At 31.7% G+C, this 13,130-nt stretch overlaps 1 protein-coding gene across 1 annotated transcript in view; it reads left to right on the forward strand.

Annotated features, from left to right (window-relative positions):
- Window positions 1-306: 306 nt before the first annotated feature.
- LOC143246366 (uncharacterized) overlaps window positions 307-13,130 on the forward strand; it is a 64,161-nt gene continuing 51,337 nt past the window's right edge. The window contains exons 1-2 of the mRNA XM_076492946.1: window positions 307-728; window positions 7,945-7,987. Coding sequence (XP_076349061.1) covers window positions 649-728; window positions 7,945-7,987 — 123 coding nt within the window. The 5' untranslated portion in view covers window positions 307-648. The remainder of the gene's footprint in view (window positions 729-7,944; window positions 7,988-13,130) is intronic.

Consider the following 13,130-nt stretch of genomic DNA (forward strand, 5'->3'; position numbering starts at 1 on the left):
TCGTAACCTAACTTTGTTGCTTGGCACTAACAATCAACTTATCGAAAATTTAAATGTAAAAAGCTGAGTAGCCTGTGTCGGCCTCAATGATTCGTACGCGGTTTAAATTATAGATATAATAAAAGGAAGAAGTTCTATTACAGCTTTCGTGTACGCGCCTCTTCCTCCCGCAACAGTTTTATACGAACGTTCTAGTGATTACACCCGTGGAAAACAACAGAGTGAATAAGATGGAATTACAAATCGAAGTAATACATTGCTGGTCTGACGTCACGCCGTGGGAAACATGAAACCTGGTGTTCAGGGACTGAGCAAGTTTCTGTAAGGCTCACCAGCTTACAGCCAGAGCAACCATTACAGTAACAAGAAACACCCGTAAAGAACTCACACTTTACTTGGGCCTTTTGATATATATATATATATATACATATATAACGACTTTTGCTCGACTGCTGGGAGGTATTGCGTTAGACGTTATTCTGAAGGTCGTCCACGTGGACAACAAGTTCCGAAGCTGTTGCAGTAAACCAAGTTACCCTACCAGCCTAGCTGTCCTCCTGGAATGTAAGCTTCATTGCATAACAACAAAACACAACGGAGAAAGCTATTTCTCAAGCACGAGGAATATCACCACTAAAGAACTGAAATATGAGTAACTACACCTCTGCCACGTGCCCTGGTCTTCTTTCAACTTTTCATTCAACTCTTGATAATATTGTTAAGGAAAGGTAAGAGTTATATAGTGATAAAAATACAACCACAATATATATTTGTTTGTAGAATCCAATAGGTATAATTTAAATGATATACGGTGCCATTTACAACCCTTCGCAAAAAATAACTGGCAGAAGTAAGTCATTGAAACATAATGAAAATAATATTCGTAATCTTAAATATCTTAGCCACAAAAGAAATTCGTAAACACAAAGAAACGTTTACATTTAAGATCAAGTACATAATTGGACTTATGGAAAGAGAGAAAAATAGAAGACATAAGCGAATTTTATATGCTTTTATAAAACAATTCAACAATAAGTTTGAAAGCAAGAAATATAGAATTATATTTTTTGACTGCGCTAACTTGAAAAGGAAGAAAAACTGGATCCTCTAAATTCAACTAAAGAAATTTCAGAAACTACAAAGAGAATGATTTGCTCAATCAATATGAGCTTTTTAAAAACTACATTAATTTTTAGACGGTATTTAGTTGTCCACTGTTTCAGTTATTAATAGTGCAAAAAATATCGAAATAGTCAACTTATATATTATTTGTGGAACAGTAAAGTGTTTATTGATTCATTTGCTCTTTATAATTTAAAATAATTGCTTGTGTTTTAAATAAAACCGAGAAGTTTAAATGAATAAGAAAAACAAAGTTTTACATTCGTTTAGGAAAACGTGTGTCTAATTACGATGAAAAATACGTTGACGAGAATCCTTTAAATGTATCAATAAACAAAACTTGTATTTTAACCTTTTCACTCTTCCATTTACGAATTGTTAACATATTTGACATGCAAAAACATTTAATTTGAATCTTATCTTTGCCCAACGTAACTTTGGATTAGTTTAGAAAATTAACAAGCTTGCCTACGAGTAATAAAAATCTATGACATTCTAGAAATACATTTTTGCACTTGGAAATGAAATTTAAAAAGTGTCTCATAAGTAAGATTGAAAAAAAAGTAATAGGTTTGTCAAACATTTAAATAGAATCACAGAGTTACAAAACGAAAGTATAAATGCATCAAGAAATTTTAATATAATAGCTAGAAAGTGTAAAAATATTTTTAATACAAAAGATTTGTATTAAACATAAGATTTTAACCTCAAATTGTTTTCTAACCTCTCGATATTTTAATGTAAAATATCAGAAGTAGTATATTTTAACTGCAGTCAGTTTAACCCTCAAAAATTGTTTTTATATTACAAAATTAGTTATTTTGAATTGTTAACAACGCTTTTTTATGTGCTATTGAATGAAAAACCGAGAGATTAACCATCATGAGTGTAGAGGACAGCCAGTTGGTTTTAATAAATTCGTCAAATAGAACCCCACATAACGCAGTAACTTCAGAACGACAAGCTGTTTGCTATGTATTATAATTTATCCCAGAAATCTTAATTTTAATTTAGAAGTTAATTGAAAGTCGATACGTATCACATTTATGATATTTTCCAACGGGACTGATATACAATTTTCTTTCTTAATACAAATATATTGAATATACAAATAACAATAACATTTATAATAACGGTCATTACAAATAATGATTTATATACAAAAGATTTACAAACCTATAAACAACATTGAGTCTCCTATCGGGTCTAGAAATTAATATAGTATCGACGGTTCACGATGAGTATATTAATTTTGAGTTGATATCGGTACAGTTCCCTTAACGGCCAGCTATCTAGCTCTTTATTTCATAGCTAGTCTGTTTACAAGCTGACTTTTCTCCGATGAAGATATTTAATGTTCTCTTAGAAATATTAATGATCAAAGTTAATTCCCAGAAGTTGAACGATTCATAATGTTCTAAATCTGTGAACGTTTCTGGTCAAGTATCTATAGTTTCCCTATTAAAAAGCGTTAACTGCAGTTATAACTTCTGAGGCTTATAGTGTAACAAATGTAGCAAACCACTAATATATAACTGTCTTTCGGTTAGTCTATTTATAAACTTTGGTCGAGGTTCTCGAAAGTTCATTTGGCAACAATACTGGCAATCACTAGTATTTTGCATATATACATAGTACGTTGTTGATTCTTACGCTCGAGAACCTTCTACAAATGCAGGGCATAGGCAAGAATTTCATAATACACATTTAACAGTATAAATTACATGCATTTATAAATATATATTTAACTAAAACAGACATTTATATTAAAATAAATATATAACAAAAAATCCGTTTCACTGTTATATTATTTCAAATAAGAAAAAAACAAATCTGTTCACTTTCTTCATTTTTCCACATTTTCTACATTTTTGCTATCCAGATACGGACACGTGAATATTCGAAATTATTAAACACTCAAACAAAACACAGTTCTTATTTCACATAATTATTTGCATATTACAAAAACATAAGAAACTCATGATTTGAGCGAGATAGACTAATCAAAGGTATTAATATACTTACTATTTAGAAACGTTTAATATTATTGGGTCAAAATTTCCTTTGTTAAATATAAATGTTTATGGAATATCACAGGTAAGATTTAGGTTGTTTTTTTGCACATTAACTCTATAAAATTTGTACTATTTCCTGTGAATTATATAATTATCTGTATGTTATTACAACTACTACGACGTTTTTTACAAAAGCCACCAGTTCGCACAAAGTGTATAATAATTATCTTAATGTGGTTAAAATATCTATTAAGAAATGAATACACATTTTTGTTATATGTACACTATACGACACCATAATCCATGTTTATAAGATTATAACTTTTATTGGATTGTAACTTTTATAAGTAAGACAAACTTTTTTTTTTATCAATCCCAGTCGGTAGTACAGGTAAAACCTAATATATAGGGTGGCTCAGAAGTTAGTGGTCCAAGAGCAGTTACTAAAACTCGTTATTTTTTGAAATATACATAAATACAGCACATAAGTGACTAAGAACCAATGAGTATTGGTGCTGGAATTAAAATATTATCCACACAGAAGATATATATATGTGTGTGTGTGTGTGTGTGTGTGTGTGTGTGTGTGTGAGAGAGAGAGAGAGAAGGTAAGATAACTCACTTTAAACACCACATTTTATACCGAAAAACAGATAGTCAGTTGGGTGTTATTTGTATCTCAGAGGTGTGGGTAGAGCGGAATAAATAATATTTAAATTGAATCGACCAGTTACTCCAAAAACTTCGATGCCAACATTTCGATTTAGTACAGAAAGTACTAAAACGTAAATACAGACAATGAAAAGCCAGTAAGGAGAATTTTGTAACTGTACTTAAGTAGCGAAATTAAAAAAAAACACGACAACAAACGGAATTGAATAGGTACATGAAACATTTGAAATACTAAGCTTTTAGTTCTTACTATAGCACCAGACACCGTAGTTTAACAATGAACTCCTATTCACTACATACAAACGTACTGTGAGAACATGTCACGAACTTTCAGCTGCTTTATTAATTATTTATGAAAACTGTTAATAGTTGTCAGTATCAAGCTGCATGCAACTTGTAGGACAGATTTCGAAGTAATAGCAAAATATAAACTTGTTCCAATGGTGGAAACCACAGAAAATAAAAGTTCACGTTTATTTCACCACTCTACCAAAAATATCTTGACTTGGATTTTTGAATAATTGTTTCAAAGCTGTCGAGATATTATTTTACTTAATTTATTTTATTTGCTATTTTTATCAACGATGCGATAGGAAAAAAATGACATATCGTTTACGTGAAATACTGTTATGAAATAGTCTATAAAAAGAAGGCAAAAAGAGATAAAATCTAGTGTCTCTACAATTCGCATAATATATCATAGTTTTAATAAAGATAAATGCAACAAAATCCTACTGTATAAAACAGTCTCAAGACTCACTGACTGCACTTTAGTACAATATCTCATCTGTTCGAAGTTGTAATAATGTCATAATTAATAAAAGAAAACACTATAGAAACTCCAATGCTTGAGAATTCTACAGATAACTGAAGCCGTAAATCAATCACACATTGTATATAAAACTATGAAATACACTGTGGTAAGTGAATACTTCTTAGTTACGATTTATACGAATTACGCGCAAAACTTATCACAAATGGTTGCCAATAAGTAAATTTTATAAATTGGTTTCTCCTCATAAGAAAAGTTTAATGTTAACCCAATGGAACATTTATCTTATCTGAGTTCGTGAACTGACAGCTGAAGTTCTTTACCATGGAAATATAAAGTTTTGCATAATTTTCCTTAAGAATTCGTACGTTTTTTAAGCGATGTTTAGGCTTATGATAACTTGCGTAAGTTGTAATTTGTAGCCATAAATTTTATCTCCTGCCGTTATTATCTTAAATATTATCCTGAGTAACGATCTCACCTGATATTCTGTATTCACATTTGTTGGTATAACTACTATCCCGTGTCGTTATTACTAGAAATGTAATTTCTGAGTTAAATATCATAGCTTTTAGTTCGTGTGAGAGCCCGGCAAGACCAGGTAGTTAAGGCGCTCGACTCATAGTCTGAGCATCGCGTGTTCGAATCCCGTCACACCTAAAAATGCTCGCCCTTTCAGTCGTGAAGGCGTTATAATATGACGATCAATCTCACTATTCGTTGGTAAAAGAGTAGCCCAAGAGTTGGCGGGGGGTAATAATGACTAGCTGCCTTTCCTCTCTGCAAAATTAGGGACTCCTAGCGCAGATAGCTCTCGTGTAGCTTTGCGCAAAATTCAAAACAAGTAAACTCATGTCAGAATGTTTCTTATAAATATTTTTCGACTATTAATAGTCTCACTAATAAACTAATTTAAAGCTGTGTCCTTATTACCTGCTATACATAAATTCTGTGAAGTGATTGTCAGAACTTTTATGCGTGTCGTAATTATTTGTTATAAAAGTTGTCCTACGTTGTACTTGCTTGCATTGCAGATATTACTACCAAAAATGTTTTCAAAGGTATACAGCTATTTTTTCTCTATTCGGAACAAAATTTGATGCTAAATCAAATCAACGTATGCTACTAAATGTTCTTTTAAGTTTAAGTTCTGGGTTGAAAATATAAAAGTAGTAGTTTTTGAGTATTTATAATGACGTTTACCTTCTTTAAACTACAAAAAATTAAATAGAAACCTCCAGATAAATAACACAAACATTATGTAAAAAAATGTATAATTTCAATGTCTGTGAGACAGACATGGATCAATGGTTAGCGTCATTGGTCGCTGAATGGAAAGGTCCAAGGTTTGAGCCGCAATATAAGGCTGAACATATTCCACTAACTTACCCTTGGAGTAATACAACTGATGTTTTTTTTGTGTATTTTTTATCCGTTGTTTAGCTAAAAGTAATCGTTTAGGTTGATGTGCTACTGACTGGTTTTCTTCCTCTGATCAGTAGGTCTAAATTTGAGATAAATAAAGTTAAGCCTTAGAAGATCCTGAGTTGGACCTTTAACCCCTGTGTCACGTAAAGTGCTGTTCGAGTTTTAAAACCAACATAAATATCTGTGATGTATTGTTGGCAGATTATAAAGATCAACCCGCGTAAATCAAAATACAGTGCTATATCAACATGCATGACTAAAAGATTATACGTTTTAAGAATTATTATAAGATTATCTTAAAATACCGTTATACCCGCAAGATCTAAAAATAAAATACACCACTCTGATTTGAGCTCGTTATTGGACTTAATTAAAGAAATCTGATGAAAAAAAAAAGCTGCTTTTTTCTTCTATATTTTAGAAAAGGAGGCAAAGTATATTTGGTCTCACACTAGAAAGAACAACTGAACATTTTTTTTAGAAACACAGCTAGTTTATTGTATTTAGTGAGAAACAGTTAACTAAGGCAGTAGTACACATAAGTATGTTCGGGCTAGTGTTATATATTTAAAGGTTATTGTCATAAACTGTTCGTTTTTCACTTTGATGCAGTATTTATGTTAACTCTAGCTACACTGTTTGTCTAAATCTTAGAAAATATAACTGTTTGTTTTCTCTTTATGAATTTCCTTTTACATGTTTTTATTTGTACTTGCCCATCGCAAATTGCATGAATCAAGCTTTACAATATGTTCAGCCTAAAGGCCACAAAATTATGTTATAGCGACATCACTGATATCTTCAACCTTAGTCTCAAATGGTAGTGGTCGGGTCAGAAACTCGCGAGGATAAGGTATAGAGTATTCAACAGTTCAAAAAGTCATAAGAGCTACATTTGATTCTGAACCAAAAGACAACGGAGCAGACTACCACTCTTATAACGCATTCACAGTTGAGTGCGTGAAACATGTTCAGAGGCATCACAGCGTAAACGCATCTGGCTTGAACACCCACACTTGAATAAGTGAGAGTAATATGATAAAAAAAATAGCTTCAGTTGAGTGTGATTTTTGTTGCTTTTGTCAGTGCTAAAATTTGCGCTGCTTCTCTAGTTTACGCATTTTACACCACTACTTTATATCTACTAAACAAAGAGCTTTCAGATAGACTATTAGTCTAATATGGACACAACCCAGTTAATGATTTTGGGTTTACACCATCTCCGTATTAAAGATATATATATGTATGGTTAAAGGTAATGTTGTTTACAGTTCATATTATAACAGTAGTGTATCATAAAATGTACTACGTCTCTGTACTAGATATGTCTTTGTGATGGTGTGTGAGATTAAAACTGTGGTTAGTTATTACGTCTTGTTAGAGAGCTATAATACGTATATTTGGGTTATTTACAGCACATTTATTGTGCATTACAGTTTTATTAAGGTTTATGTTATTTTTGTGTAGTGTGTTATATAATGCATCACTGTTTTAGTAACAACATTTTTGTGGTGTATTATAATACATGTTTGTGTTAGTAACAGCTTTGTGATGCATTACAATATAACTGCGGTTAGCTGTTACGTATTTTTGGTATGTCTCTACGTTAGTTACAATATCTTAAAATTGTATTATAGCATAATAGCGGTTAGTTACTACGTCTTCATGGTATGTTATAATATACTTATGTCTGTGTTAATTATAACAAATTTGTTGTGTGTTACGAACTAACATTAATGTTAGCAAAATTAATTTTTTGTGTTACGACATAATTACTGTTAGTTTTTAGACCTCGCAGTGTGTTATGACATATGTATATATATATATATGTATGTATTAGTAAAACAAGCTTGTGATGTGCTGGTATATAATATTTACATCATTTCGTTGTGATATAACCGTTCAGTAATCATATGTATTAATTATTTTTTTAAGGTTCAACGATACTTTCCGTATAATGGATGAAGATAATCACAAGGTGAGGAATTTAAGACGTAAACGTCCATTTAAAAACACATTTTGCAAGAAAATCTATGAACAATAAAGTAGCAGGTTTATCATGTATATACTTTATTTTAGCTTGCTTAAATGCATGTCTGTTAGATACTGTTTTAGTATAGAAATTTGAGAACAAAAACTTAAAACATTAGATGATAACAAGGTTGAAAGTTGAGTGTTTACTTTGTAGTATCTTAAGCAAAAGTTTTGTATATGATTAGTATTACAGAATTGTCGTTCTATTACAATGTTTATACGCATTTCTCAAACACAATAAGATTTTGTCATTGTAAATTTTATGGCAGCCTAAGGCAAAATACGTCTGGTAAACGTCTAGAATTTCTCAATCTGATGTACGTTAATAAGGTTAAAGTTTGAGAAGAAGATAATAATATTTGTCGAATGTTAATGGTTGAAAGTAAGGTTTAAACAAGTACAATTTTGTAAATCAGTAATTGTTTTTATCTCAGTCTACTCGGTTATAGCCTTTCCTATATTCCAGCGGTTTGTTTTGTCAGTTCGTTTCACATTCATGCCAACTGAGTGGTTCAGTTCTGTGCTACACTTAGGGTTTGTCAGAAGTATAATATACTTATAACAGAATGAATATTTTGATTATAATATTGAGTTAGATTATAAGTGTTGTAGAGTCGATACAACTAAGCTATATAGCTAATTATGTGAGTTTAATTTAAGTTTCTTAAATTTGATCTGTTTTAAATTGAGATAAGTTAACTTAAGGCATTTGTAGCTCTTTTAAAACATCTGTTCACATAAATGATCAACAAATTAAAAAAAATTAACGAACGAAAAACTTTTTCTGAACCTATAGTCACAAACCTCATTTTATATTTTGTTTAATTTTTTTTAAATATTTTCTACAGTACAAAAGTTGTCCTTAAAAATATTAATTATATAACTCATATAGTTAACCAAAAATAAGTGTTAAAAAAGTAGTGTAGAATTTTCAGAAAAGTTTCCTTAGACTGTTAATAAATGATAGAAAATCAATATACAATGTAAAATAAAGTTTACATCCACAGGTTTCGAGACATTCACGTGTCTTCTTTTAAGCTCAGCTTTCTTTGTGAGAGAAACAAGTACAGTTTATTTTATAACGTTCATTCCAAGTCCATTCTTAGACAATTTTTAATCACTGGATATAACTCTGACTCTTATATAAAATATTGAATTACTTACAGCTAATTATATGATCAAGATTTCTCATGTGAAGAAAATTAGCAGATAGCCCAATGTGGCTTTGCTATAAGAAAACACACACACACACTCCCTAATTTTGCAGTGTAAGACTAGAAGGAAGGCAGCTAGCCATCATTACCCACCGTCAACTCTCGGACTACTATTTCACCAACGAATAGTGGGATTGAACGTAACATTATGACACCCCCATAGCTGAAAGGGCGAGCATAATTTGTTTGACGAATTTTAACATCGCTTCTATGTTCTGCGATTCTTGTATTAACATTTTTACCAGTTTCATCAACATAAACTTGGTCATAAGATTGCCAGGGAAATATACAAAATAAATTGTACGCACTTCTCTCACAAAGAAATATTGGGTGAAGAGAACACGTAAAAATGTCAAAACTTGTTTCTATATAAACTTATTGTTCAGACAATAGTGCCTCTAAATTTTACTCTATTTTACAGTTAAAAAAGTATTAGCATAAACGAAATATTCATCTAAAGCTGTTTTTCTAGTTACATTAATTAGGACATAGCGTCTTTTAAACCCATTTCTATGTGTGTTTAAATAAATTGAGATAATAGGTAAACAAATTGTATAGACTTACGAAGACCAAGAGATCCACATTCATGAATGGCTACACTTTAAATTGACATGAAATATCTGTTTATCTAAACCACTGGACCTAATTCTTACAAACTTTAGAATTTAGAAAAGGACAAAACTTCCATTTCCCAATTAAAAGGGTGTATTTACTTACGAAGAACAATGTATATTCTCTTACAGACATCAGTGTGTTTCTATTGGATATATATCTATATATGTATTTGTGTGTACATTGGTTTGACAGAGTTGTTACATTCTTACAGATGTCAGCACCTGTTATATGTTAAAGATATTCTAAACAATAAATTTACAAGGTTTGTACTTTTACAAAACTGAACTTATATTTTTATACAACTATGCAATTTTTTTGTTTTTATTTTAATGTGCTTCAACTAAATAATGTTGTGTCGATGTAATATTAGTTTAATTTTATTTCTCTGGGTAATCCAGAAATAAAGACGAATATATTGAACTACAGTGTATGTGATACTATTGCAATTATATTTTCCTTCGTTACCCCCAGTGGTAAGTGTGAGTGTGTGATTTTCTTATAGCAAAACCACATCGGGCTATCTGCTGAGCCCGCCGAGGGGAATCAAACCCCTGATTTTAGCGTTGTAAATCCGTAGACTTACCGCTGTACTAGCAGGAGGCAGTGGTAAGTCGGAAGGGCTTTAGTACTCGAGGTGGGCACAGCACAGATAGCCCGTCGTGTCTTTGTATTCAAGAAATAAGTAGACAAAGTTGCGTTTCATACAGTCTGATCTGTAACAGAAGTGGTCTAATACATTTTCACGTATGACTGAAGGTAGGGTTAAGACCCACTTTCAGATTCTGTGAACCACTGTTATTTAATGTAAGAGTTTGTTGCATGTAAACTGACTGGCTGCAGCACAATTTTATCTTGACATTCTGTAAAAACCTTTTATTTACAACTCTATCATCATAGCTCAGTTTCAGAAAATTACGAAATTCTTCAAGAAAAACAAACAAACATTATTGTATTAAAGAAACTGCTTAGAAACATGGAAGATTTTTAGTTTTATTTGTTTATAGTTAGGCACTAAATTACACAATGGAATATCTTTGCCGTCTTCGCCACGGATATCGAAATTTCAGTGTTTTAGTGTTACAAGCCCTTAGACATACCTAAATCACGGTGGGGATATGTTTGGTCACGTGGGTCTTAGATTTCTTATTTTTATCTGAAAAAGCCTCTCAGTTGCAATATCCCCAGAGTTCATTCTGATAAACTGTTTTACGATAACCAACTTCCTTGTCGGGTATAAATTATATGAGTCGTGATACTGAGGATTCGTGTAGGGTGAAAAATGGAAAAAAAAATCACTAAGTAAGCAACTCGTAAATTCGAGAGTTTTTCGAGGGTAGACATTTCCTTCTTCATGGGTGTATTAGGAATGAGCGAGAAGTGTAAAGTTGATGAGTGCTAAAGTCATGTTTATTTATTGGGGTTCACGCTGACAACATGAAAATGTTTTTGTTGGTTTTTAATGAGATGTTGCTGTCGTTACTGTTTCCTGATGTACGTAATGACAGAAATAGGGCGTGTGTGTGATAAAAAAAAAGAAAATAATTAGTACAGGCGGTAGATATGAGCTAGACAAATGATTTACGTTGTGTATTAAACCCACGTCAGATAAGAATACTTGTTTACTGTTTCCTAACATAAGCATCTTACATTATTAGTGTGCTGAAGCACCAATAAAACTATATATAACATTTTTTTCATGACTGTTGTTTCAAAATCAATTAGAAAAATCAATTCAAATGATGCCATCGATATGACCTTTTCTTTGCCCGATTATACTCGTTTTAGCCCTAACAGACTTGACAACTACCGATAACTTCTTTTTGGAACTTAAAAATGTTGTAGCTAATACTATAAATCAAAATGTGATGAAGAGCAGCCCTTGTCTTAGAAAAGAAAGTTTAGAGAAAGCTTGAATTGGTGGTGAAAGAAACTTTATTACAAGTGTATAACGTATTGACAAGCTGAGATTATACTTGTGGTTATTGCTCGTTGAAACGCTGTACAACTGTAACAGTTTCATTACTCATTCCAGCCTTCTGCAAACCATTTCATTGTCTTTATTTTGAGCTTCAGACTACACGAAAAACTTGCTAGCTCAAATGAGATTTCATCGCAACAATCCAACTCTCGTAATACATGCATCAACAGTGCAAGTCCCTGTCTAGTACAGCGGTATGTCTACAGATTTACAACGCTAACATTAGGGGCTCGATTCCTACGATGGGCTCAGCAGATAGCCCGATGTGGCTTTACAATAAGAAGACACACTCAACAGTATAATCCAGTTCATTACCAGATTAGTAGCTTATTGCTTTGCAAACAAAATTCACATCTTGTTTTCCCTTCACATACAAACCTCTTACCTCGTACAAATTTTAGTAACGAATTTCACTTGATTTTCCGTTCAATTTCTATCTTTGTTATTAACTTAAAATGCTCCATTTCCCTTAGCGTTCTCCTAACCCTATTCTTAGCTTCCAACTTCACATTATCATATCCATCTAGCTTTACTGTCCCTAATCCTTAAAATACACACTACTTCTAAACTCTAGACTGTCAATTACCAGCATTTTACATTCACATATCTCGGCTCTCAGTTCGTTTTTGACCTCTTCACCTAATAACTTTCTTACTTTTGGAAATTCTACGAACCCAATCTTGCTGCAACTGTAGCTTCAAAACAACGCCGTCTAGCAGCAAACTATGCGTATCTCGTTCACATGCCATAGGTTGCCTTTTACTTACACAAACGTTTCTACTTACAGTTAACCTAATTTCTTGCTACTTTACTTTAGCTTACATTTTATGTTGAAGGCTGCATACCAAGCCTAACTTCAATTACAATTTTATTCATTTTGCATTTTCAATAAAACACTTTCCATTTTGATAGGATTCAACAACAGTACAAAGTTAATAGTTTTAAACGAAAACTTTCTACTTCTAAAGAAAGAGAAAATAAACCGAAAAATTCCAGTTACATTGAACATTAATATCTAATAATATACAAATTAGACGAAAATTTAAAGCTTTCAGACTTAAAGAATCTGTCATAATATGAGCTAATGACAATTACATCTGTAAAATACTGTTTCTGAACTTACGCAAATTACTTTAGTTTTTGCCAAAATACCGTAAATATCTTGGATCAAAAAATTTTGATTTACAAATATTTCGATAATTATATAATGAATAACAATCGAAGTCAAATGAATTTAAAAACTGCAAAGTAAAACATACTAAGCATAACTAATTGCTAAT

This window comes from Tachypleus tridentatus, chromosome 3 (assembly GCF_004210375.1).
Source record: "Tachypleus tridentatus isolate NWPU-2018 chromosome 3, ASM421037v1, whole genome shotgun sequence".
Taxonomy (NCBI): Eukaryota; Metazoa; Arthropoda; class Merostomata; order Xiphosura; family Limulidae; genus Tachypleus; species Tachypleus tridentatus.